The sequence below is a fragment of the Sebastes fasciatus genome, chromosome 8, assembly GCF_043250625.1.
Source record: "Sebastes fasciatus isolate fSebFas1 chromosome 8, fSebFas1.pri, whole genome shotgun sequence".
NCBI lineage: Eukaryota > Metazoa > Chordata > Actinopteri > Perciformes > Sebastidae > Sebastes > Sebastes fasciatus.
In genome coordinates, this window is record NC_133802.1 from 22,786,394 (window position 1) to 22,809,104 (window position 22,711).

Genomic DNA, 22,711 nt, shown 5'->3' on the forward strand with positions numbered 1-22,711 from the left:
GTAACTTTATTGTGAGAGAGTTACCAAGGGTACGTGCCAGACAAGAGGCTCATCCTTCACGTGTAGGCCCGTTAAGGAAATGTTACATTTCTGGCGTGAATACAATATATTCATGTCATGAAATAGGAAAATGTTTCAGGGAGTTGTCTAAGGGCAGTGACTTTAAAATTGATTTCTGTTTCAATGACTACATCATTAAATGTGTGTTATTATGTCCTGTAACCACACTAATATGCAGTATTGTGGTTGTTTCAGATCACCGAATCAGAAAAGTGCCGTGAAGAAAAACAAATTCACTTGAAAAGGTCAGTACATTTATTCCAAGCTTGCATACAAACACATGTTTTCATCTGTCACACACTTTATTAAGATGTAGAAGACCTGAGCTTTTTTGTCTCTTGCTTCCACTTTAAAATAATTAACTCCATGAAATGATGCTCTATTATTTTGTAAAAACAGTATCTAAATTCATTATTTTTTAGATAACACATTTAAATGACAGAATGTATAATGCCCAACGTATTATTAACAATTTCCTGAGTAACATTATGTACAAATCATTTCTTTGCTGTGCACAGGTAACTCGGCACATGTGAGGTCTAAAGAAATATTGCAAGCAGCAATTCTGGTGTCCAATTAAAAGCCCATCAACCATGGTGCATTAAGCACCGGCAGACTGAGGACTTGAATACTAGTAAACAGTTTTTCTCTTGATCAGACGAAATGAAGAAGTTCCTTTTGTCTGTATCATCACTGCTGACATTATTCACATGCCACAGCCAAAAAGTTTGGAGTATTAAAAGTCTGTCAAAAAGACATAGTAATGGCATTCGGTATATGCTACGTGTTGCATATAGTGAAGATCGGATAACCTTTGAAAATAACAGTGTTTGATAAAACTCAAAATGGTGACTGATTTCATTTATAAAATGCTGTAAAATGGACTTTAATTTGCCCTAGTGGTCGTGTTTGAGGGATTGTAGGAAACACACAATTTTTATGCTGACTGAGCAGTTTTGATCTCAATCGGACAATGTATTATGACACGATTCACTTCCTGTTTTGGAAACTTTTCCAACGGCATTAATCCCATTGCAGAGTGGAAACAGAAACAACATTTATGAATCTTGCAATATTTGGGTGCTGACACATCTTCATTGCTTGGTCTTGTGAAAAGCAGCCACTGTCTCTTTGAGCATGTGGCGTAGAGGAGCAAAGCACATAGTTTGAAGATGTTTAACATCGCATTGCATCTTTTTGGTTAACTATAACATAAATTTTTTTTGCTGAAGGCCATTGCTCACATGTACTGTATATACAGTATTTGCTATTGCTTTGGTTGTCTTGCAGTTAAATACCACGATCGCTTGTAAATAATTCACAATACACAGATTAGTAAAATCCTCACGAATGTACAGTGTTCGTGAAATTAAATAATGTCATTGCAGGTGTTTGCGGTCGGTATAATTTCACATCCTCGTGAGACTTAATCTACCAATCCAAGAGGTAGGAGTCAGCCATGCTCAGACATGTCAACGTATATCTCCAAAACCAAAAAACATCTGGCTCTCTCATGTTCATCCCAAGCAAAAGTTCAAATCCATCAATGTGTTTTAATTGTCAATTACTCGCTTCCAAACTTGTTTTGCAAACCTTTAGTCTTCTGTTAAAGCAGGCCTCACTGTAATCACATGCTCATCCCTCATGCATGACTTTATCATAGTGAAATTTTCGGAGGAAAATAGAATAACGCCTCATTTTTTGCGCTTGGACCCCTTATGTTTCTTCTCTTGGTCCTTTTCCTTTTCCTGCTGCTTCTTCTCTCTCTTTTTCTCCTCCTTGGCCTCCTTGTACTTCCAGATGGGAGGCTCCAGGTAGCCCTTCTGCCTTTTCTTCTTTTTCTCTTTCTTTGGAGTGGGCTCACCAGATTTTGTTACTTCAATCTTTGGAATACAGCCTGATGGGAAGATGCTGTTCCTATGTCCCATGCTGCAGGGATTGAGGCTTGTCCTGCCACCTGATGGCATGCTTTCCCTGCGCTCTGAGTCCGTGCAGCAGGAGGTCAGAGATACGGAGGCGGGTGACGCAGGAGTCGGAGGAGTTGAGGTGGTGATGGATTCTTTACTGTGGGACACTGTGCTCTCCTCCAACTCCTTAATGCTGTGCTTTTCAAGCAGTTCAAGGACGGCAAACCGTCGCTTGCCAATCTCTGGGGGGCTGGTGGGACAGAGTGGACGGCAACCAGTGGCTATCAGGGGGCTGTGGATGCTTGTGGTCATCCGCACCATATGGTCCATGGCCCCATTGTCTTGGGGGTCTTGAGGGAAGCTGAAAGAAAGGCTGTCTTTTAAGCGCTGCCTCATCCTCTGACTGGCTGTTTTGGTGACGGTGGCCTTTGCTACCAGTTGATTCAGCTCAGGCCACTCAGGAATGTAGCTTTCACAGAACTGCTCAGCGACAGAGTGAGCCTGCAGGCGGCGTAGTCTGGTAAGAGTCCCAAAACTTCCTGTCCTAAGGACCCACTCCTTTAGACCTTTCCCTTGGACCAGGTCCATTGCATTCACATCTGCACCTGGGGGAGAAAATAGCAGAACACAGTAAAAACAAGGACACAAGTTGATAATCATTGGATGCTGAGGGACGTGAGGAAATCAATGGCACCTTCAGTAAAATGACCCCACCATGTGGTCACTTTTGGAGCACAATTCATTGAGTAGATTTATAGCGTAACACTTCCAGAAGTAAATCAGGCCGTTTCACAGCATGGTGAAATAGGATATAGATTGCAGCTAGGTGAAAACGATGTACTAAAATCAGGCCAGAGTTCTGCAGATTTGCTCTAAAGCTATCTGGTTGTAATAATTCAGTTTAACTCATTGGAGGAGGATGTGTCTATTTTAAAAGGCTATGACAATTAATGAATAAACCAAGAACACCAGACATATATATTTCTATTAAACACATCATGTCAAGTTTTCCATCTTTGACATAGTTGAACTTTGAATAGAACATGGTTCGAATTTATATAGTGCTATCCTAAATGTGTCCCTGTGAAGTTTATTCAGGACTAATCCCTGCAGCCTAGATAAAGACCAGATTAGTTCACAGGTCAGATGTCACGGTTTACATGTGTATAACATTTATAGTTTTCCTGGGAAAGTTCATGAATTGTACACAGTAGTTGTCATCCTTGCATCCTAACTGTGCATTTTGTTTTCTCCTAAACCATTAGATATGTACCATGGATGAGGGTCTGCACCAATTTAAGAATCTGGGCTGACTGCCTCTGAGTAAATCTATTGTCCATGTGCAGTGTTTCCTGCAGGATTTTGTGAGACTGTGGTGGGTGGACCTCGCACCCTCTAAGGAGACCGTCCCCCTTGGTGCACTCATGTTCTTCTATGGTATATAAAACATTATGTAGTGCCCTCTAGGGTTTCCATTCCAGTGGAGAAATGTGATGAAGTAGTCTCTAGGGTGGCCTTCCAGTGGATAAAATGTGATGAAGTAGTCTCTAGGGTGGCCATACAGTGGAGAAAATGTGATGAAGTGCCCTCTAGGGTGGCCTTCCAGTGGAGAAAACGTGATGAAGTGCCCTCTAGGGTGGCCTTCCAGTGGAGAAAACGTGATGAAGTGCCCTCTAGGGTGGCCTTCCAGTAGAGAAAACATGATAAAGGGGCCTTAAAATTGAGAAGATGCGATGCAGTGCCATATAGGCTGCCCTACATGCTAGAAAACCTTCTGAGCCCCACCGCATGCAGCTGGTGCCCCTTTTACTTTTTTCGCCCCTGCCCCTGAGACAGTCTGAGTTTGCCATTGGGAAACACGGACGTGTGCACGCACACCAGATGTTCCTCCTGTCTGAATTAAGAAATACTGCAAAGCTTATAGGAGGTCTTATGTACCATGCACTTACCATGCATTATCAGGGCGGACACACACTCCTCTCGGCCCTGCAGGCCTGCCTTGATGAGGGCTGTGAAGCCACGGGGATCCCTGATTTCGGTGTCCACACCAGAATAGTAGTTAAGGATGTAGTTTAGAATAGTGATGAAACCTGGATTGAAAAAAACAACAACCTTATGTTAATATGGTTGACTTGAGACTAGATGTGGAGGTTATGGGCTGTATAGACATACCTGCCTGGGCAGCAATCATGAGGGCAGTGTTGCCATCATTGTCTTGGTGGTTAATGTCTATTAATGGACATATGTGCAGCATGGTGACAATGTCTACGAATCCCTTGCTCACAGACAGCATCAGTCCATTCTGAGGGGAAGAAAGGTAGAAAGAAATTCATGAAGCTATTGAATCTTTTTCATTATAGAAACAGATTTCTCGCTTTGTGTCAAAGTCACTTGTCATGTGTGATTAAAAAGGAGATTGACATCCATCTCACCCTGCCATTGATGTCCAGCTCCATGGCCTCGTCTTTAGTGACGACTCTCTCTAGGATCTTTTGCAGGGACGTGGGGTCGTTCCTAAAGCAGGCCTCATACAATGTTTTAGCCGGCTCTGGGTACTTTTCATCCCTTTCATAGTCGGGAAGCACTGAGTCCTCAGAAAGCAGACTCTCTGTGTCAGAGTCATCCAGGAGGATCTCCGAATCATCAGATGGGCCGTCGCCCAGGTGGGGGTCATAACTTGCAGCGGCCATTGGACCCCCTTCTGGCTGGGATCACACTTGGGTGTCAGGTCTGCTCCGCACCACCCACATCTTAAATAGGCAAACATTAATTGTTGTTATCGTTGACACAAAATTAACCTATTTCATTTTCTAGATCCCACCCCAGGGCATGTGACATTCATGATTTAACACCATCAAACTGTGTGCCTCTCAGCAGACATAAGAGGCAAACCCAGGATTACTGTTTCATTTATATAACTTTAATGCTATGTTTTACCTGCTAGTGGTAGGAGAATAGCCCTATTCATCACTAAACAAACGCTGTGCTCGGCAGGGCCACCACATGTCTTGCTCATGCCCAGGACAAGATGATCTCCAAAGGCCCCCCCAGCAGATTATTTAGGACCAGGAGGACCCAGGGCCCAGGACAACTGACCCGGTGTTCCCCCCTTGTCGGCGGTCCTGGTGCTCGGTAAGATTTTGAACTGACATCTTTCATGTTCTTATTCAGGTACTGTGAAAAATGTGCTCATTCTAACGTGAAGGGTGTCGGTGATTGCAAAAATATTTACCATTACAACAGCATTTTGTTTAGTGCCATCTATAGGGTAGGATTGTGTACGATGTCTTCTCCTCAAAAAAAGCATCTTACATTAGTTCAAATATGACTGCTACACTAAAAACAAAACACTGGCAGCTTTTGAAGTTAGCGTGTTAAATAGATCTGATAACCTGTAAGGGCCTCGTGTATAAGGCCCGGTGCCTAAAGAGGATGACCTCACCTCTGCCCTCCTGTTATAGCAGCTGATCCGTAAGTCTATGACTTACAAGATGGGTAAGCTGACTGTGCAGCATGCTTTTTTGCCAATGTTTGTTCACTAGCACAGCCCATTATAGAACAGAAGAAGAGCGTGAGTAGTCATGACTCTGAGAGTAATATTTTCGCTATTATATACTTTAAGATAATCGATACTCAGAAATGTGTAAAAAAACATGCAAGACATGCATATAATACAGTAAATGGTCAAGCAACACTGTACATCTGCAGAAGCTCAGTCTGTGAAAGCCATGTGAATGAAGTAGGAGGATTGTACTGGGTTGAGAAAGGCCATATGGTGCCGGAAGCAATGGGAGGCCAGGCTAGTGACAGTATCTGTCATGGTGTCTAAACCGTGTCACACTGCTCTGCAGTACAAGCACACTGGGGTGTCCTGTGATTTTCTGGTAAAAATTAATAAACTAATTGTTTGTATGAAGTATATTTTGAAACCAGTGATGACACTATTTCTCAAGGCTCAGGCTTTTGGATGGGATAGTCATTCTTAATGTTTTGAAGGAGCTGCAGACGAGTGTGAGAAAGAGCTCGACTGCTCTCCAGTGAGGGATTCAGTGGTCAAGCTGCCGTGGCCCTGCCTGCATCACTACACCATATCCATACTAGTAGGCAGGCACACATTCACACAGACCGCACGGAAGCAGCTTTGCACCGGCCGACAATTTATTAAAGTAATAGCATCTTTTGGATGAGCTCTCGTTAAACGTCAGATAGAACTGCTCAACTCGTTTAATCCCACAAACATATGTTCCTATTTCAGCATTGTGCCATGCAGAAGAAGGAAGATTACTATCACACAAACTTTTTCTCTCTCTTCCTTCTTCTGCACAAACATAGAAAGCTCTTATTTTAACTCTGTTATTGTGGCCTACACTTCCTGCTGAGCAACACCTTGCAAGCTGATCAAGCCTCTTCCTCTGACACTTAAATATGAGCCGTGTAGTGAAGATGGAAAAAATAATTATGCAACAAGTTGTGCAAAAGCAAAGTGAAAAAAATCTTAGAACAAATAGTACAGTCTCACCCTAAAACAATCCAGCCACAGGTTAGTCCTCTTCTCTTTTTGAACTTGCTCTCGGTGGTTAAACCATCCTCATATATTGGACTTCCCTCCTTCCTGTTGACTCTTGGTAGAAACTGGTAAAGTTTCCCAAACTGACTCCAGCTGAATGCCTTTCCCCTCCCTCCATCTCTCCTACTGGCCAGTTAGGTTGCCTCATCAGCCGGCAATCCGTCCAGGTCCCAACATAGACTCTGCTGTCCTAAGTCAGGCAACATGCTCTCTCCCTCTCATCCTGATTATAGAAGATTTAAGGATTAAGAGAAAGAAACAGGCAGCAGCCAATCTTGCTCCCCTTACAGTCTGTTGAGTTAGTCTGCTCGCTCTTTCTCACTCGTCTCCACAGCCCTCTCCGGATCTGTCCATCCACAGCTCTCTGCTGCCCGTCTGTTGTGTCAGTGAAAACCTTCTCTAACTGTCCAAATAAGTGCTGTGACTGAATCATGGAGGCTATGGCTCCTGAATCTGCTGCGCTGCCGAGGACCCCCTGCCTGAATAATTTCGGTGTGTCTGTGTGATTGGAGACTGCCTCTTGGGCCTGTTTTCCCATGGAAATCCATTTGCTGGGACAACAAACTAACCCTGCTGTTACTCTAAGCCAGGGGGTCTTGCTAGTAATTATTCCCATGACAGGGACGACACACACAGACATGCATGGAAACACATGGGCATCTGTGATGCGTGCACACAAATGCTCAAATACAAGACGCTGTGCACTGCACACAAACAAATCTCATAGTACACCCACACAGATGCTGTCAAAGTTGGAAGCAACTGATCTGCAAAACCTGCACGCTTAAGGCATCTAAGAAAACACAGCAGACTAGGGTGGGTGGGGGGTGGGAAAAAAAGAAAGAAATAGATACAGCATAGTATTGCGATATTTTGCGTGGCAATATTGTATCAATACACGGACGTCAAGTATCGATCTTTTTGTTATATAAAAGATCTGCTGAGCCGTTTTAACAATCCAACAACCCGCCGGCCCCGGACGCTAATCTGTCTTTCAGAGGTTGTAGCGGGCTCAGTCTCGGCTAGAGTGACGGTACTGGTGTCATATAAAACCTAAGGAATCCATTGGTACCATGTCATGTTAGCTTGTCGGGAAGAACGCTAAATAACTCTTTAAAGTTACGGTCAATTTTGACGAGAAAAAACTGGCTAGGCCATGTAATGGCAATTTTCATATCTGCAGTTTAACACTGTACCTTTAGATAATCTCAGGGCCTCACATGTTCAACTTTGTCACCATAGGACAGTGACCTGACCTTTTAGTTCTCTGTAACTGCAAACAACAGATTGCTGAAATACTTGTTATGTCTTGTGATGCTCTGTTGTCTGCTGTGTGCTGACGCATTGATACACTTTCTATCCTTCTCTTCCTTTCTTCTTTGCACTTATCTTCGTGTTATGCTTTAAATGTATAAATACTGACTACTCTTTGTATTCGGGGCTCACTTGCCACAGTCCACAACAGGTGGCTGTGCTTGTGAGTCCATCTGCAGTCCATCTGCAGATGTTTTAGTTATTAATGTATGCCTTTTTATTAAATTCACTGAAAGACAAGTTGTTATGTTGGTTTGTGTCTTGTTTTAACAGAAACTGCCACCACAGCCATTTTCAAAGGGCTCCCTTGACCTCTGACCTCAAGATATGTGAATGAAAACTCTGAGATGAACTGAGTGAAAGCGGTATCTTATTAGATAAAACAGATGTTGACAAACTGCATGATTTGCAGTTGAAAAAAAGTAATATATTGCAATATTATCTTATTGCAATACTCAGCATATCGCAGAATGTTTAAAATTACAATAAGATTGTATCGTGGCTTAAGTGTCGTGATAATATATCGTGGGGCCTCTGGTGATTCCCACCCCTACAGCAGACTTACGTTTTCTTGCTGGTTCAGTACACACATTTTCATCTATAGTTAACTTGTCTTCTTAATCTGGTTACTTAGTTTTACGTTCTAATATCCCAAGTAATCTTCTATTCCAATTATAAGAAAACATTAAGATGCTTGAATTCACTTTTTTTTTACTAATTTCACATTGACTCAAGCACTCTGCCGGAACTGTGACCCTGACCCTTTTGTTTTGATGGCCGAATGTGGACAGGAATATCGTGTCAACAAGTTTATTCATAGCATCACAGACTTAATCACGTGGTATTAAAAGGTGCATGTAAATAGATTAACCCTGATAGTAAATTGGAGTAGGGCCAATCTGAGACTTTATGCATGTTAAATGTAGCCTGCCTTATGCAACAGCTCTTCTGTTAGAGGGATATACACTGCCCCCTTCTGATCAAACTGGGCACTGCCGCGCTTGGACATGAGCCTTGTTTATGTGGTTCATCAAGATACTCAGACATAGCCATAAAATTCATCCTCACTGTAGGTTACAGCTGCTGTCTATATCACCTCCAAATATATCCACAGGCACATCTTGTTTGCTCTGATCTTATATGTCTCCACTTTGCACTTTGAGTGGAACATACCATTAACAAGTTATCAAATGCTTCGTGCCAGCAGCACTATTAACGAGCAAAATTATTTCAGTATCAGATGTCCACCACCGCAGAGCCCCGTCTCGACTGAGAAAAGCCACTGTGACAAATTGGACACTCAAAACCATTTTGATCCGGAGAATTACGGTTGCTGATCTGCTCTGAAGAGTTAACCAACAGAGACATGTTGTTGATAGCAGCCATCCGAAGCAGGGACACACCTCCAACAACATAATCTCTCTAAATCCCATCAAATGCCCCGACCAATTACTTATCGGCTGTGAACCATCAGATCAGACCTGTAGCGTCACACTAACCTGACCCATTACTCAAAAGGTGCTATGTTTAGACACGAGAGCCTTAGGTGGGTCTTGACTTCTTACCGATATGAAACACAGGAAGAGGAAGAAAGGGCATGCTCGGGGGTGAGGATTTATATCTTGTGAAAGGCCCAAAAAAGAAATGAAGTTGATAAAAGCAGAGGAAAGGGAAGTCTGTTTGGCACAACAGGGCGGGGTATGTGTGCTTTCCTTTATCCTGTTAAGATATACAAGAATGATCCAACAGTTTTACCAGACGAGGGCAGCACAGCACACTTCAACAGCAGCAGTTTGTGTTGGTCTCAAATGAAAATCCAACAGAATTTTTTGACAAATGATCACCAATCTGATGTATGAGTTTAAGAACATTTTGTTCCGATTCCCACCTCCTCATACTCACACTTTCCTTTTAAGGTTATTTTCCTCCTATTCTGCAAATTCCTCACAGAGTCATTCACTCATCAGTGCAAAAGGCAGTCCAACCTCTCCCCAGACACCAGAGTACCCAGCAGAGGTCAGTGGTAGAGCAACTTGGAAAGAAGCTTGGGAAGCAACGAACTAAGTTTAGCCAGCTTAATGACTGATTCTAAAGACAGCCATGTGCTCAGCTAATATTAGACAGTTGGCAGTCTCTCCAGGACCAGTCTTACCAGCACTTTGCTCAGAGTCTGAGAGCATCTGCTATATTATTTTAAGCGATGTGGTTAAAAGAGAGAACCCCCCTCTACGCTACTTGTTCTAAAGCGTCTAAAAGCCTGCAGGGATCAGATGAATGAACGGAAGCAGGGAGGAAATGGAGCTAAACGTGTTCATGTAAGGCAAGGAGGAGATTCTGGGTGATTTGGCAGAAATTATTGCAATGGGAAGTGGACTTTTGTGGGGTTTGTGCTTTGGACTCAAGGGTGGGTGAATAAGAAGGCACGAGGAACACATACTGCACACTAAGGAAATTCATTGTTTGTAGCACTCTAAAGCTTTTCCTTAGCCACAATGAAACTTATTGGCAAGGTTAGGGTTATGTAAGGTCAAGGAAACATTAAGATGTGTGGACCACGGCTCCTTCAATATAATATCTCACTCTCTGTGCTTCCTAATAAGTGCATATATGAAAATATTTTCAAAATAAAGTAGAATGTAGCCCACACAGATAGATGATAGAGCCCCCAAATGAGGGGACTGATATTGTTGTGGGTAAGGGGATATTCAGCATTTATGAGAAATTGTTTTTTAATTTCCAAGCTTAACAAGTGAGTTTTTTTTTTTTATATTTCTTGTAGTTTTATTGACTTTTAGCTGCCCTGGTTAAGAGAAAGCGATTATGATGTGTCCACAGTCGGTCTTGACCTTGTGCTAATGGCTGGTGTGAGTGATGTGGAAACTTTGACCATAAAGTGCTTTGTGAAAGCAATCATTGCTTCTTCCAAACTCCAGGCTCAGTGTTTCCTCATGCTCTCACATCTTCACCTCTGCCAGTAATTTCTCTGAGGTTTTCACTGCTGCTAATGACTACTCAGCCCTGATAAAGATGAAAGGTAGCCTACAAGTCATGTGAACACATTTCGCCTTAATATTTTGGATGAGAAGTAGCTACACACTTCCCTGCACTGAATGCACCCAACTCATTTGAGCCTTCAAACAGAGGCATGCTGAACACACACAGAATATATAACCTCCCACAAGAGGAGGAGGAGTTGTCAATTTTCAGTTAACACACCTGAAGCAGTTCGAAACACACCTGTTGCATCATGTAGCATGTGAAAACATTCGAAATGCCTTTTTTAATATTGGACAAAAAATAGCAAACACTCGCAACAAAACACTGCAGCATAATCTTCTAAATTGCAGACATGATTAAAATATGTTTTAAAAATATAAAGGTAAAAAAGACACATTAAGGACATGAGACACAGCAGAATGACCTGAAAAAACATGGGCTAAACTGGGTGCAAATCTTTCATAAATTACATTATCATTATGTTATCATATCATCCTTTGTCAACAAATGATGCTACTACAGAACATCAGAGAGCTACGGTAATGGATGCTAAGAGTCCAAAGTATGAATCAAGAAATATTCACTTTGGCTCTTTTTTAATCCATATTTTATCTTTAATTTTAAATACCATGAAACCATTAACATGTACTAGCTTATTTCCTGCTTACCTGCTAAAAGGTGTTAAAATGTGGGTTTTAGATGTTATTTACATATAAAAAAAAATCTCTTGCGATATTATGTATGTTGGCAAAACATTTAGAAGCCTTAAACAACAACACATTGGTAGCAGCAGACACAAAGATGTGAATTATCCAGTGACGAGTCATTTTTTATAAATGTTCTCTTTGTATTTCTGCCTCATGGTTTTGTGGTATTTCAAATTAAAGATGAAAAATGTGTAAATAATAAAATAAACTCTGCAAAAAGGGAATATTACTGGAATCATACTTTGGACTCTTAACAGTCCGCCCCATTACTGTATCTCTCTGATGTTCTGTGGTAGCGTCCTTTGTTGACAATGATTATGTTATTTATGCCAGTTTTGCACCCCATGTTTTTTCAGGTCATTCTGCTTTGGCTTAGATTTTTCATTGTATCTGGACAGTTTATTCCAATATTTTGCTAGTTTAAAAAAGAAATCAGAAATGAAGGAAGATATATTTTTTTATTTTATAACAATGTGAAATTTTAACATTATTTAGGTGGAGGCTTCAAATAAGCCCAGTTGGGTTTTCTGCCTCTTCTGCTCTGTATATTATTTATTATGTTTGTGTATTTGTTTGTGCAAATAAACTTTAACTTATTGAACATGTTTTACACCATACTAAACAGGTGTTTTTCTGATCATTCTGTTGTGTCATGTCCTTAATGTGTTTGTTTTACCTTACATACATTATATATATATATATATATATTTTTTTTCATCATGTCTGGACATTGATAAGATTATACTGCAATGTTTTGTTGTGTTTCTCTCCAATATTGTGCTACTTTTTGTCCAATATTAAGAAAGGCTTTTCGAATGTTTCACATTCAAATCTGTTTTTGAGAGTATACTCTCAAAAAAAGTGACCAATAAATAGTGAGAAATAACACAATAACATGGTGGAAAAAGACACAGAATAATTAAAGCGAGTATCAAATGAAGACATTGATGTGGCAACCTTTATGCTGGGTAGGATCTCATAGAGGCTCTCTTGGAGGAAGTTCAAGCACCCTTGGCCTAGACTGTGTGTGACCAAAGCAGGACAGTGTGAGGATCTCAGGCCGCACTTGGGCTGAGTGGACGTTAAAGACATAGGTTGTCCACAAATATTCCTACAGCAACATTTTGGACTGTCTGTAATCTGGAAATACTCAACTGCCTCAGACAGTTGTACAAGGATTTACAGAATTTATAGGCGAAAAAGCATGGATTATAGTTTCCATGTGATTTATGTGACAAATACTTTCTAAGTCTACTGATTTGCTGCAAACATATCTGTTTTGACAGGCTTAAAAATTAGCATAAATCCCTGATTTAAAAACTGGGTTGGACAGGTATTTCACTCCCATTTAAACTCTAAATCCAGAGGCAAATTTATTAGTAAAAATGTTCCCTTAATATTATGTAATGTCATCCCGGATTTGCATTGCAGATATATTATAGTAACTGGAAAATGTTATATCCCTGTGGCCATGGCCAATATATACGACCCCAATCACAGCGCTGATCACTTCATATCTTCCTTTTTGGCCATTTTACCCAATCTTAATACTCACCAACTGATTCTAGGTGGCTTTTTTAATCTTGTTCTCAATAATTTATCTCTCAATAAATGACACACTGGATGTGCACGCTCTGGGAAGCGCTTAAGACATACATTTGCGGGGGAGATTATGTCTCAAAAGGCATTAGCCACACAAGCGCGGACTGAGCACCATAAAACTCTGACAGATTCTCGAACTCTAATCCCTGAATTGTACATAGTGTACCTCCAAAGTGAATTCAACCTCCTTACTACCTCAGAGACGACTAATTTGATGACACAAGCTAATCAAAGGTTCTATAAGCATGGCGAAAAAGCAGGCAAATTCCTTGCACACTAAATTAAGAAATTAGCCGCTTCTAGATTAATCACAAAGATTCGTACGAATTCAAGTCTTTTTATGCTTATCTGTATTCTACAGAATCAGCTGGCGCCATACTCCCAGGACTATGGCTTGGGAAAGCGCCCCATAAATAGGAAAGAGTTTTTACAGAGCCAAGTCAGAGGGTGGAATGGAATTACCCCCATTTAAAACTCTACTATTGGGCATGCAATTAACGCACACTCTCCTTTTGGCTCGAAGGTCAGATGCCTGCTTGGCTCCTTATGGAAAAAAAACTGTTGTTCCCCATCTTCTTCATCGGCCTTACTGTTTTCGGTTATGCCCACTGCACACTCGTATTCTACAAACAGTCCTATAGTTTCACACTCACTGAAAATTTGGTCCTCAATAAGAAAACATTTTGGTTGGCATTCTCTTCAGGCTCCTTTAGCCGCAAATCATTCATTTGCCCCGTCTCTCTCAGATGCGATGTTTCAGATGTGCCACAGAAAAGGCATTCGCTCCTTTGTATTGATGGTATGTTTTCATCTTTTAAACTGTTACAGACTAAATTTGATCTGCCCCACACACATTTCTTCAGATATTTACAGTTAGGTAACTTTGTCAAACCAACCACCACCCCAATGGAATCAATATTTCTGTCAAATCTGTTGAATCACTTCCATTATGACGCACTTTCATATTCAAATTGAACCATCTCCTTAGATTATCTAAAAACAGCCTGTGTGAACGATCTAAGAATAGGTATGAGAGAAGAACTATGGACAGAAGCCCAGACACTGGTGCATTCCTCCTCAGTTTGTGCCAGACATGGGCTTTTGCAGTTTAAAGTATTACACAGATTACACTTATCAAAGAAAAAGATCTGCAAAAGTATCCAAATATGAATCCTGCTTGCAACCGTTGTAGTCAGTCACCAGCTTTGTTAGCACATGTGTTTTGGCACTGTCCAAAACTGACCACATATTGGCAAAACATTTTTCAATCGCTATTGTACATCATGGAAAGACCTGTTGATCCTAATCCCTTGATGGCTGTCATTGGAGTCAGAGGCTCTGATTTTGTGCTAACCACTTTTCAATACTTGATAACATTTGTAACCCTGTTAGCATGCAGACTAATATTACTAAACCTGAAGCAAGCACAGGCTCCAACCTACTCTGTCCTTATAAAAGATGTAATGCAGCACCTGCATCTGGAAAAATAAATCTCACTGAGGGAATGAAGATAAATTCTACCAGATCTGGCAACCCTTTATCGACCACTTCAAAAACAGTGTACTAATCGTTCCCACAAAACATTGATTTGTTGGGGTTAGGGTTAATCCTAACCATAACAACAATCTTAATACCTGTAAAAACATCTTCCTATTTGTGTTTCATTCTGAAAACCCCAATAAAAAGAGTTACGAAAAAAGACGATGATAAATTTGATAAAAATGATAATTTCAGACCTGTCTGCATTTAGTAGCAAACTGAAATATCTCAACTGTTGGATGGATTGGCATGACATTTTGTTCAGGCATTCATGGTCTCTAGCGGATAAATCCCACTGACTTTTGGTGATAGGCTACCCTCTAGCACCACCATGAAGTTGACAATTGTGGTTTTGAGTGAAATATTTTAACAGATATTCATGTTCCCCTTAGGATGAATTTGAGTATCTTTGGTGATCCCCTGACTTTTCATTCAAGGTCAAAATTGAAATTTGGTCAATACTTTGGTTTATGACCAAATACGTGCAAAGCTAATGATACTCCCATCAGCCTCAGCTGTACTTTGTGTCTAGTGCTAATCAGCAAATGTTATCATGCTAACATGCTAAACTAAGATGGTGAACATGGTAAAAATTATACTTGTTTAACGTCAGCATGTTGGCATTTAAAGCTGAAGTAGGGGAGATTGGAGAAAATATGATTAAAAAAACATATTTTTTATAAAACGGTCGCTATATCTTGACAGTAGTACATGAAACTGGTAACCTGAAAAAAATCATGTGCCTCCATGTCCTCTGGTGCTCCTAACGGCATCTGCAAGATTTCACAGACCGGAGGAAAACAAGCAGTAAGAGCTGATCTGAGGTCTGCTGTCCAGCTGCTGTCTATGAGAGCCGGCTGTCAATCACTCGCGAACTCCGACCAAATGGTCAAACTAGGCAGTGCTGATCAAATATGAATCAATATTATGTTACACTAATGCTTATTTCTCGCCTCAAATGTTTTCAGAATCATTTTGTATTGCACGGTTTAGCTGTAAAATGAGAGTATGTGACGCGGCAGCCATTGTGAAATCTGTTGAAGGAATGCAAAGTTTTGGTCACATGACCGGAGCACAGCCAATAGGAACGCTCTCTTAATGAAATGACCTGTGACAGAGCCATGAGGAGAGGCAGACGTCTAGTTTTCTCTCAGAACACTTGAATTACAATATGCTGAAAGGTTATGGAATTTTTGCCCAATGATGCCAAAAATAAACTGCGTACTGCCACTTTAATGCCTTATTGGCTGTGTATTGTTTTAAGCTGATTGCAGCTGTGTGCAGAACTCTTGTCCAAACAAAATTCCCCCTTGGGACAAAGTATATATTATCTTGTCTTATTTAGCTCAAAGCACCATTCTGCCTAAGCACGGCCTCTTAGAGCTGCTAACATGGCTGTAGACATCTTGTCTTGTCTCCTCCTCTTCTTCTTTTTACTCTTGTTCATAACTGTGCAGTCACAGTGTGCATATCAATAATAGAAATTGCCAAGTTACATATTCCCATTTGTCTCGTATTTGTGAATGTACCGGTATTCACACAATTACTGTGCTTTGTGATGCGATAAGTCAAAATGTGAAACCTTCAGTGCAGGCAGTGTGATTTACGTGTTTCTCTTGGAGGAACGCTTTATGAAATACAGCGGGGAAACTTCTCAATAACTCTAACGATCATAGGCATTGACATTAGGATAGCATGATCATTAGGGGTAAGTTATTGTAACGTGACCGGTTTATATGAACACAGATTCATTCTGTTTGATCATGTATGGTGTGTGTTTCCATGATGCAGGCCCTGCACATGGCCTGCAGGATCAATCTGTCAATCTAAGCAATGTTGCAAACCTTCAACTTTTAATGACATAATCTAAAGCCACAAACAAACACTGCTAGTTTGTCTAATCAGTACTTCAGCAGTTAAAGAAGTTGTGTAAAAATGTGTGTGTGCAAAATCGGTGACAGTCTCTTAAATAGTTGAGCTTCATGGGCTGTGTATTCATACCTTATTTGGGGCTGCCCTGCTGCTCAAGAGTTCACACAATCCATGTGTCACTGCCTGAGACTTGGGCAAAGATGAAGAGACTGTAGGGTGCCAGGATAGTTCAAAGAAAGACCAGAAGAAAGAGATATAGAAAAGATTGAGATAGTTTGAGATTGGGGGGGAAAAAATCCAGGTAGTGAAAGACGAGGAGGGAAAAATGAAAGAAGAGAGAATGATGGAAGGAGGAGAGGTCTTGGGAAGGGGGGTGGTGATCCTCTATAGCCAATGAAGAAGAAGAAAGGAGGATTTCAGGGAGGGTGGTGTGGCTCACTCTTGAAGTCACCGTTTCAGCATTCAGACAGAAGGACAGGAGAAGACCAACCTCCACAGAGAAATACTTCCACACTGTCAAGACTCCTCATTTAGAGGGATGGCAAAGAAGAGGACAGCTTCCTCTGCTCAAGAAGGCCCAAGAAAATCTTTGATCTGATTTTCCAGGGGAAGCTTATATTGAGAGCACAAGGTGGATATTTTTATTGGACTAATCCAGAGTTAGAGACACCTCCAACCAGCTCACCTGTGTCTGAATTGGCTGAGGTGAGATAAGGGCAAAGAGGGAAGAGCTCTGAAGCTCCTGTCCAGACAGAAACATGCCCCCCTCTTCCAGGATCAATTATTCATATGCATGAGGTTTCCTGTGTGTCAGGCTAGAACAAGGCTGGCTGCGGAGGCTCGGCTCCAAACTGGGGCACAGTACGCCGTGAGACAAGAGCTGAAGGAGCAGAAAACAGGGGGACAAGAGAGAGACAGGACCCAGAGAGACAAAGGGTCCCAACAGCAGAGGAGAATAACTTGAGGACAGTTTTCTGTTTGCCGTTTGGGGGAGAATGAAGGCTCTGCAGAAGAATCAGGGACGCACTGACCAGATGTTGGGAGCCATGGCTGACATGCTTACTTCCGTGGCCATGCCCAATCAACAGTGGGTGAGTTGTAGATCAGTCTGTGTATTTACTGGGTGTTTATATGAAAGCATAATGCCACAAAGTCAAAAAAAGAAAGCACATATGGAGGTGTTTTTCAGGGCTCGCGGAGTATGACGTCCAGCTTGTCTCTATATCTTGCTCATAAACCTAAAATGGTCAAGCCAGGCATGCAGAGAGAGGAGAGAGAGAGAGGGATGGAAGGATTGCTTGTCTCTGTTCAGTGCTTTGGAGGAATCTTGGATGATTCAGAGGAACAGGAAGCAGAGTAGTGGTAATTAAACCATCTGACTATAAACAAACTCATGCAGGTCTAGCGCCCCACTGCAATCCAGCAAATTCATTCTTTCTTCCTATCTGACATTAAAACAGAAAAGGGTCTGCATTACAGGTGATCAATTTTCCTGAAGTATAATGTGTTTTACTCTCATCATCCTCTTCAAATGCAGATCTACGAAACCAACATGGTGTCTGACATACACAAGTTGCATTTAATGAACTTGATTGAACTACAACATGTCAATTTCAAACATACAGAGGTCAGAGATGTGTTGCAAAAGGATCCAAATGGGTTTCTCTTTGAAACTCTGCTTTCTCTTTGAAAAATGTTTATCTCGATAAATCATTTCCTCCCTGATGGAGAGTGGTAAAAAACACAACAGCGATTATAATCTGCCTCCATCCCTGCAGAGGACTGATAACTGCCTCCTATTACCTCTGGTGCTGCTGGGTTTTTAAACAGATTGAAACTGCTGTCTGAGAAGCAGTTCTTATCCAAGCTCTGTGGCAGAAGTTGGACCTCAACGATTCCTATTGCATTCTTGCTCCGTGTATAATGGAGAAAAAAGGATGAAAAAGATGCAGGGAATAGTGGAAAAACACAGCCACTGGTATAATGTTTTGTGGTTATGCGACTATAAGCACCCTGTACAATCTTACCATCACTTCCTCCTTGAGAGCACAGCTCCACCGCTGACAAAGGCATCTCTGTGTGTCTAGGTCTCAGAGGGGGGTGAGGCGGACCTCCCATCAAGCGAGGAGGAGAAGGGGCCTGTGCAGGGCCAGTGGGAGCCAGAGGGGCTGGAGTGGGAGCAGCAGGTCACTACGACAGAAAACCCAGAGCGGGGAGAAAGAACAGGTAAGACCTGAAAGTGCTGCACCGAGCGTGACAGACCATTTTGTGACCCGAGCCCACAATGCTAGTCCAAACATTGTCCCTCACCAAACCAGTCAGCTTAGAGACTCACCGAAACACAAACTTCCAGACTTTGATTCTTTGTGTTAGACGTCTCAGATTTCTGTGCAGTGGCGTCTGAAACAGCCTGCTCAGCCACTCGATCACTTTCATGAAAAACTCCTTGCTGCAGTCTGTGTTGCTGTTGGCATATGAGATTCATGACATAAATAAACAATCTTGAATCTATAAGATGCCATGTGAGCCGCTGCTCAGACCTTCAGTTTCAGCTCAGCCTGCTCTTGCATGTTAGCCATATGTGAATACAGGATAAAAACAGGCCCAAAGAGTCCCATCTGCCATATCTGATGGTGGTCATTAGGCAGTAATAACTTCAGGGAACGTATCAGATTGGAGTCACCTGAGTGTTGGTAGTTAACTCTTATTAAACTCCACCCTCTGTATCCTCTATTAGCGCTGATAGCAGTAAATTGCTTTGCTGTAATGTACCATACATAAGTACGTTTGAGAGAGAGAGTTCTTGTGTGTATACACATGCAACACTTTCCAGATGGGGCAAGAAAACATGTTCGGCTGAACTCCCTTCCCCTTCTGCCTCGACGCTGTTGGTTGCCCTTCTTTGGATTTTGCTGTGAAAGGGTTGCGTGCATCGCCATTTTCCCTGAGTGGAATGGAACAAAAGGATCTTTGTAGCTGGATCTGGGTTTGGGTTAGAGGGAGTGTGTGTGTGTGTATATATGGGGGGTTTGGTAGCGAGTACCATGTGGCTGGACCACTAACTGTTGTGCAGAAGAGTACATGGCGTACAGAAGGGGTGTGAGTGAGGCCAGAGGAAGTTGTCAGCGATGCTTATCTGTAATAGTCTTACTTCGATGGGGTGTGCTGTTGAGGTTATATGGCAAATATTATTTTAGTGTACAACTCAGCGCTCAGAAAAAGCAAAATAAGTCAATGAATTATTCAGGGCCATGTGGAAGGATGATGACCGAAAGGGAATTGTTTATTCCATTCCCAGACAAGCTCCTTTGCTCAATTGTTTTTGCATAGCCCAATTTCCTCCGGATGGGAAATTGGATGGAAAAATCAATGAAACACAAGGCAGAAAAACATCTGAACGACAACAACAAGATACAGACGTTGTCGTATAGCCTAGGGTCGAGCTGGACGAGAAGTATTTTTTCAATTTAACGTCTCCCAGTATAATCAAACCATGACAAAAAGGTTTCATTGTCTAAATGAACAGATTTCATTTTTAAAGTTTTTGAAAATAATAGTTTTACAAATGACTTTTTCATATGCAGTTCAATGCAGAAATCTTTAGTAAATATCATATTGTATCAATATGAATCATTGATAGTTATTGCAATGTTATTTCTCCATCATCATCAACCTGTAGCTCTGAGATTGCAGTGCAGAGGACATCAAATATAATCCTATGATTGATTTAATTTACATTATGGTTATTAAAGTCTATCCTCAAACATGTAGAACATGTGCGACATGTGATTACATTTAGCTACGGTTTGACTGGCAGAGGTCACAGTGTTGTTTCCATCCCTTGCTGTGTCAGTGGGAGAGAAGGGAAAAGAGGAGAGGCCCCTGCTTTCTTTAAAGACGTGGTTCACGGGGCCATAAGGGCCATCTGTTATATGTTAGACACAACATGCCTGCTAGTGGCTTCCCAGGAATCACAGGACAGTGCCAGCCTCCACGAATTTAGATCCTTTCCCCCCCATTTCTCAATTCCAGCTTACGTTGCTCTCCCCCCGCCCTTGTGGTGAATCTTAAAACAGTTTGGCTTTAGATTTTCCTCTGATCACCTTCTCCCTTTTGTTCCCCAATCCGTATGTACTGTATATCTTCTTTTATTTTTCCTCAAAGCAATGTCTTTAGCTGTGGTATTTTAAATCAGGCTCCCCCTCAAAGTACACAGAGCTGCTGATCATATTTCTCTCAACTCTGTCTCTTGGCTCCTCAGACTCCCAGCAGCCCCATAGTTCATACTCTCACCCTCCCCAGACAATATTATGTGTCTACAGTCTCTGTTTCGTAACACCGATCAGTGATGGATGACCATGCGTGTCCAAACTCTCTGTGCTTTTTACGATGTTGTCGTTTTCAAGGTAAAATGCACGAAGCCACATCAACAGGAAACCGCACTGATCCAGAAAAAATAACAGTATTGTATTTGACCCATAACCGCAGACACACACACACAGACACACACACAGACACACACACACACACACACACACACACACACGTCTCTATTTAACTTTGAATGAGCTCATTTGTGCACAACACATGCTTATTATTAGTGGAGGAAAAGTTATGCCAATGAATTGTGTTATTTATAGAAAACATGATACAGTATTCTGTTAGAAACAATGAACATTTATGAGAACATAATACGAGGAACACTTACATAATACACTCTGTACACCTTGTTTTTCTACAAATAAAATCCTGAAATATTGGATTTGAGTCTTTAAGTGCCTAAAAAGTCGTAAGCCCCTTTTTCTGTCTCCTGAGTAAAAGCGATGTCTATGAAAACACATTTATGTTTGGAAGGCCTATGTACTGAGTGTGGCACTCGGCACCTCACTGGGGTGCAAATTAAAGGGCATCATTCACCATATTCATGAGTAGATGCGAGGTAAACTACGTGAATGCATGTCCTTGTCCATATCAGGTTTCGTTAGAGGCTGGGAGACTGTGCCATCCAAGGAAGACTGCTGATCCCAGAGGACCCTGGGACTGAACTGTGTGTGTGTGACCTTAAATGGGCAGAGATCAACCTGAAGCTGCATCATGTTGTGTTGTCATGATTATAATTATATTATAAAGAGCTACCTGCATAAATGTTTCCTATGTGTATGAGGGCCCATCCCGGCCTAACGGGAAAGCGTATAAATAGCACAACATTACAACAACATTCCATGTGTCATGAAGATGCATTTTAGGCTTTTCATAAAGTAAATAAAATAAGTTAAATAGGTAAGGAAACACCATAACATAAGTACGGAAAATACGTCATGAACGTCAGTAAAAAACGTGACAAATGTCACTAAAGTGACTTACAAAACAACACCGATCTTCTGCTTGAAAGTCGTGTTTTGTTGGACCCATCCACCTCCCCACCTGCATGCATAGGTGCTTTTTATTCTTCGTCACTAGCTCTGAGCGTAGCATATTTACACGGATGCATTTACTTTGCAGTCAGTATAGACTACATGGCGTACAAATGATATAGCAAGAGCAAGAAAGGCGTTCTTATCGCATGCTAAATGCCTTGCGCATTATCGTGGCCTTATCCTGTAGACAGGTTTGAGTGCCTTTAAATTGTTAGACATGACCATGTTGTCATACGTATTGGAAAAACTCCTCCAAAGACTGTCTGTGTTCCTGTGTGGTTTCAAGATAGTTTCATATTCCATATCTGTTTTGCAATGATGTTGTAAACATTGGAAACAGATCAGTCCTGATTCTGTTATCTGCACCTTTTGACCTATAGATCCGAACCTGAAATGTCTTCTTGTGAAACAATGACCATCAGCCTTGCGTATATGTGGACTTCTTTCCACATGGATTCATTTTGCCTTGAATGTTGATCAAGTTCATAAGTTTGCTGCTAAGCCGGCAACAACTGACTTTTTGGCAACTTGGCAGGGGAAGCAAGCTGTGAACGCAACAACAGTTGCTTATTTACACATCCAGCAGTTACGGAGCAACGTTATCATTCATTTGGAGTTGTTTGGCAGATTAAATCCAATGTCCACTCTGTTTTAGCCCTGTTCCTGGTCCCTACCAACTCTTGAGGAAATATCTAGCTCTTTAGCTGCTTGCCTAACTCTGTCTGTCTG

The 22,711-nt window shown here is 41.6% G+C and overlaps 2 protein-coding genes across 3 annotated transcripts in view; one reads left to right on the forward strand and one right to left on the reverse strand.

Moving 5' to 3' along the window:
- Window positions 1-298: 298 nt before the first annotated feature.
- ankrd33aa (ankyrin repeat domain 33Aa) lies at window positions 299-6,751 on the reverse strand. Its single transcript, XM_074644381.1, has 5 exons — window positions 6,487-6,751; window positions 4,400-4,717; window positions 4,140-4,269; window positions 3,917-4,057; window positions 299-2,572 (listed from the first exon to the last, which is right to left on the reverse strand). The coding sequence occupies exons 2-5, from the start codon at window positions 4,655-4,657 to the stop codon at window positions 1,755-1,757; spliced, it is 1,347 nt and encodes a 448-aa protein (XP_074500482.1). The 5' UTR covers window positions 4,658-4,717; window positions 6,487-6,751; the 3' UTR covers window positions 299-1,754.
- Window positions 6,752-17,009: 10,258 nt separating this feature from the next.
- Window positions 17,010-22,711, forward strand: part of arhgef25a (Rho guanine nucleotide exchange factor (GEF) 25a) — a 47,518-nt gene continuing 41,816 nt past the window's right edge. For both annotated transcript variants that reach the window (XM_074644377.1, XM_074644378.1), the window contains exons 1-2: window positions 17,010-17,656; window positions 18,653-18,791. In XM_074644377.1, the coding sequence (XP_074500478.1) occupies window positions 17,561-17,656; window positions 18,653-18,791 (235 nt within the window). In that variant the 5' untranslated portion in view covers window positions 17,010-17,560. The remainder of the gene's footprint in view (window positions 17,657-18,652; window positions 18,792-22,711) is intronic.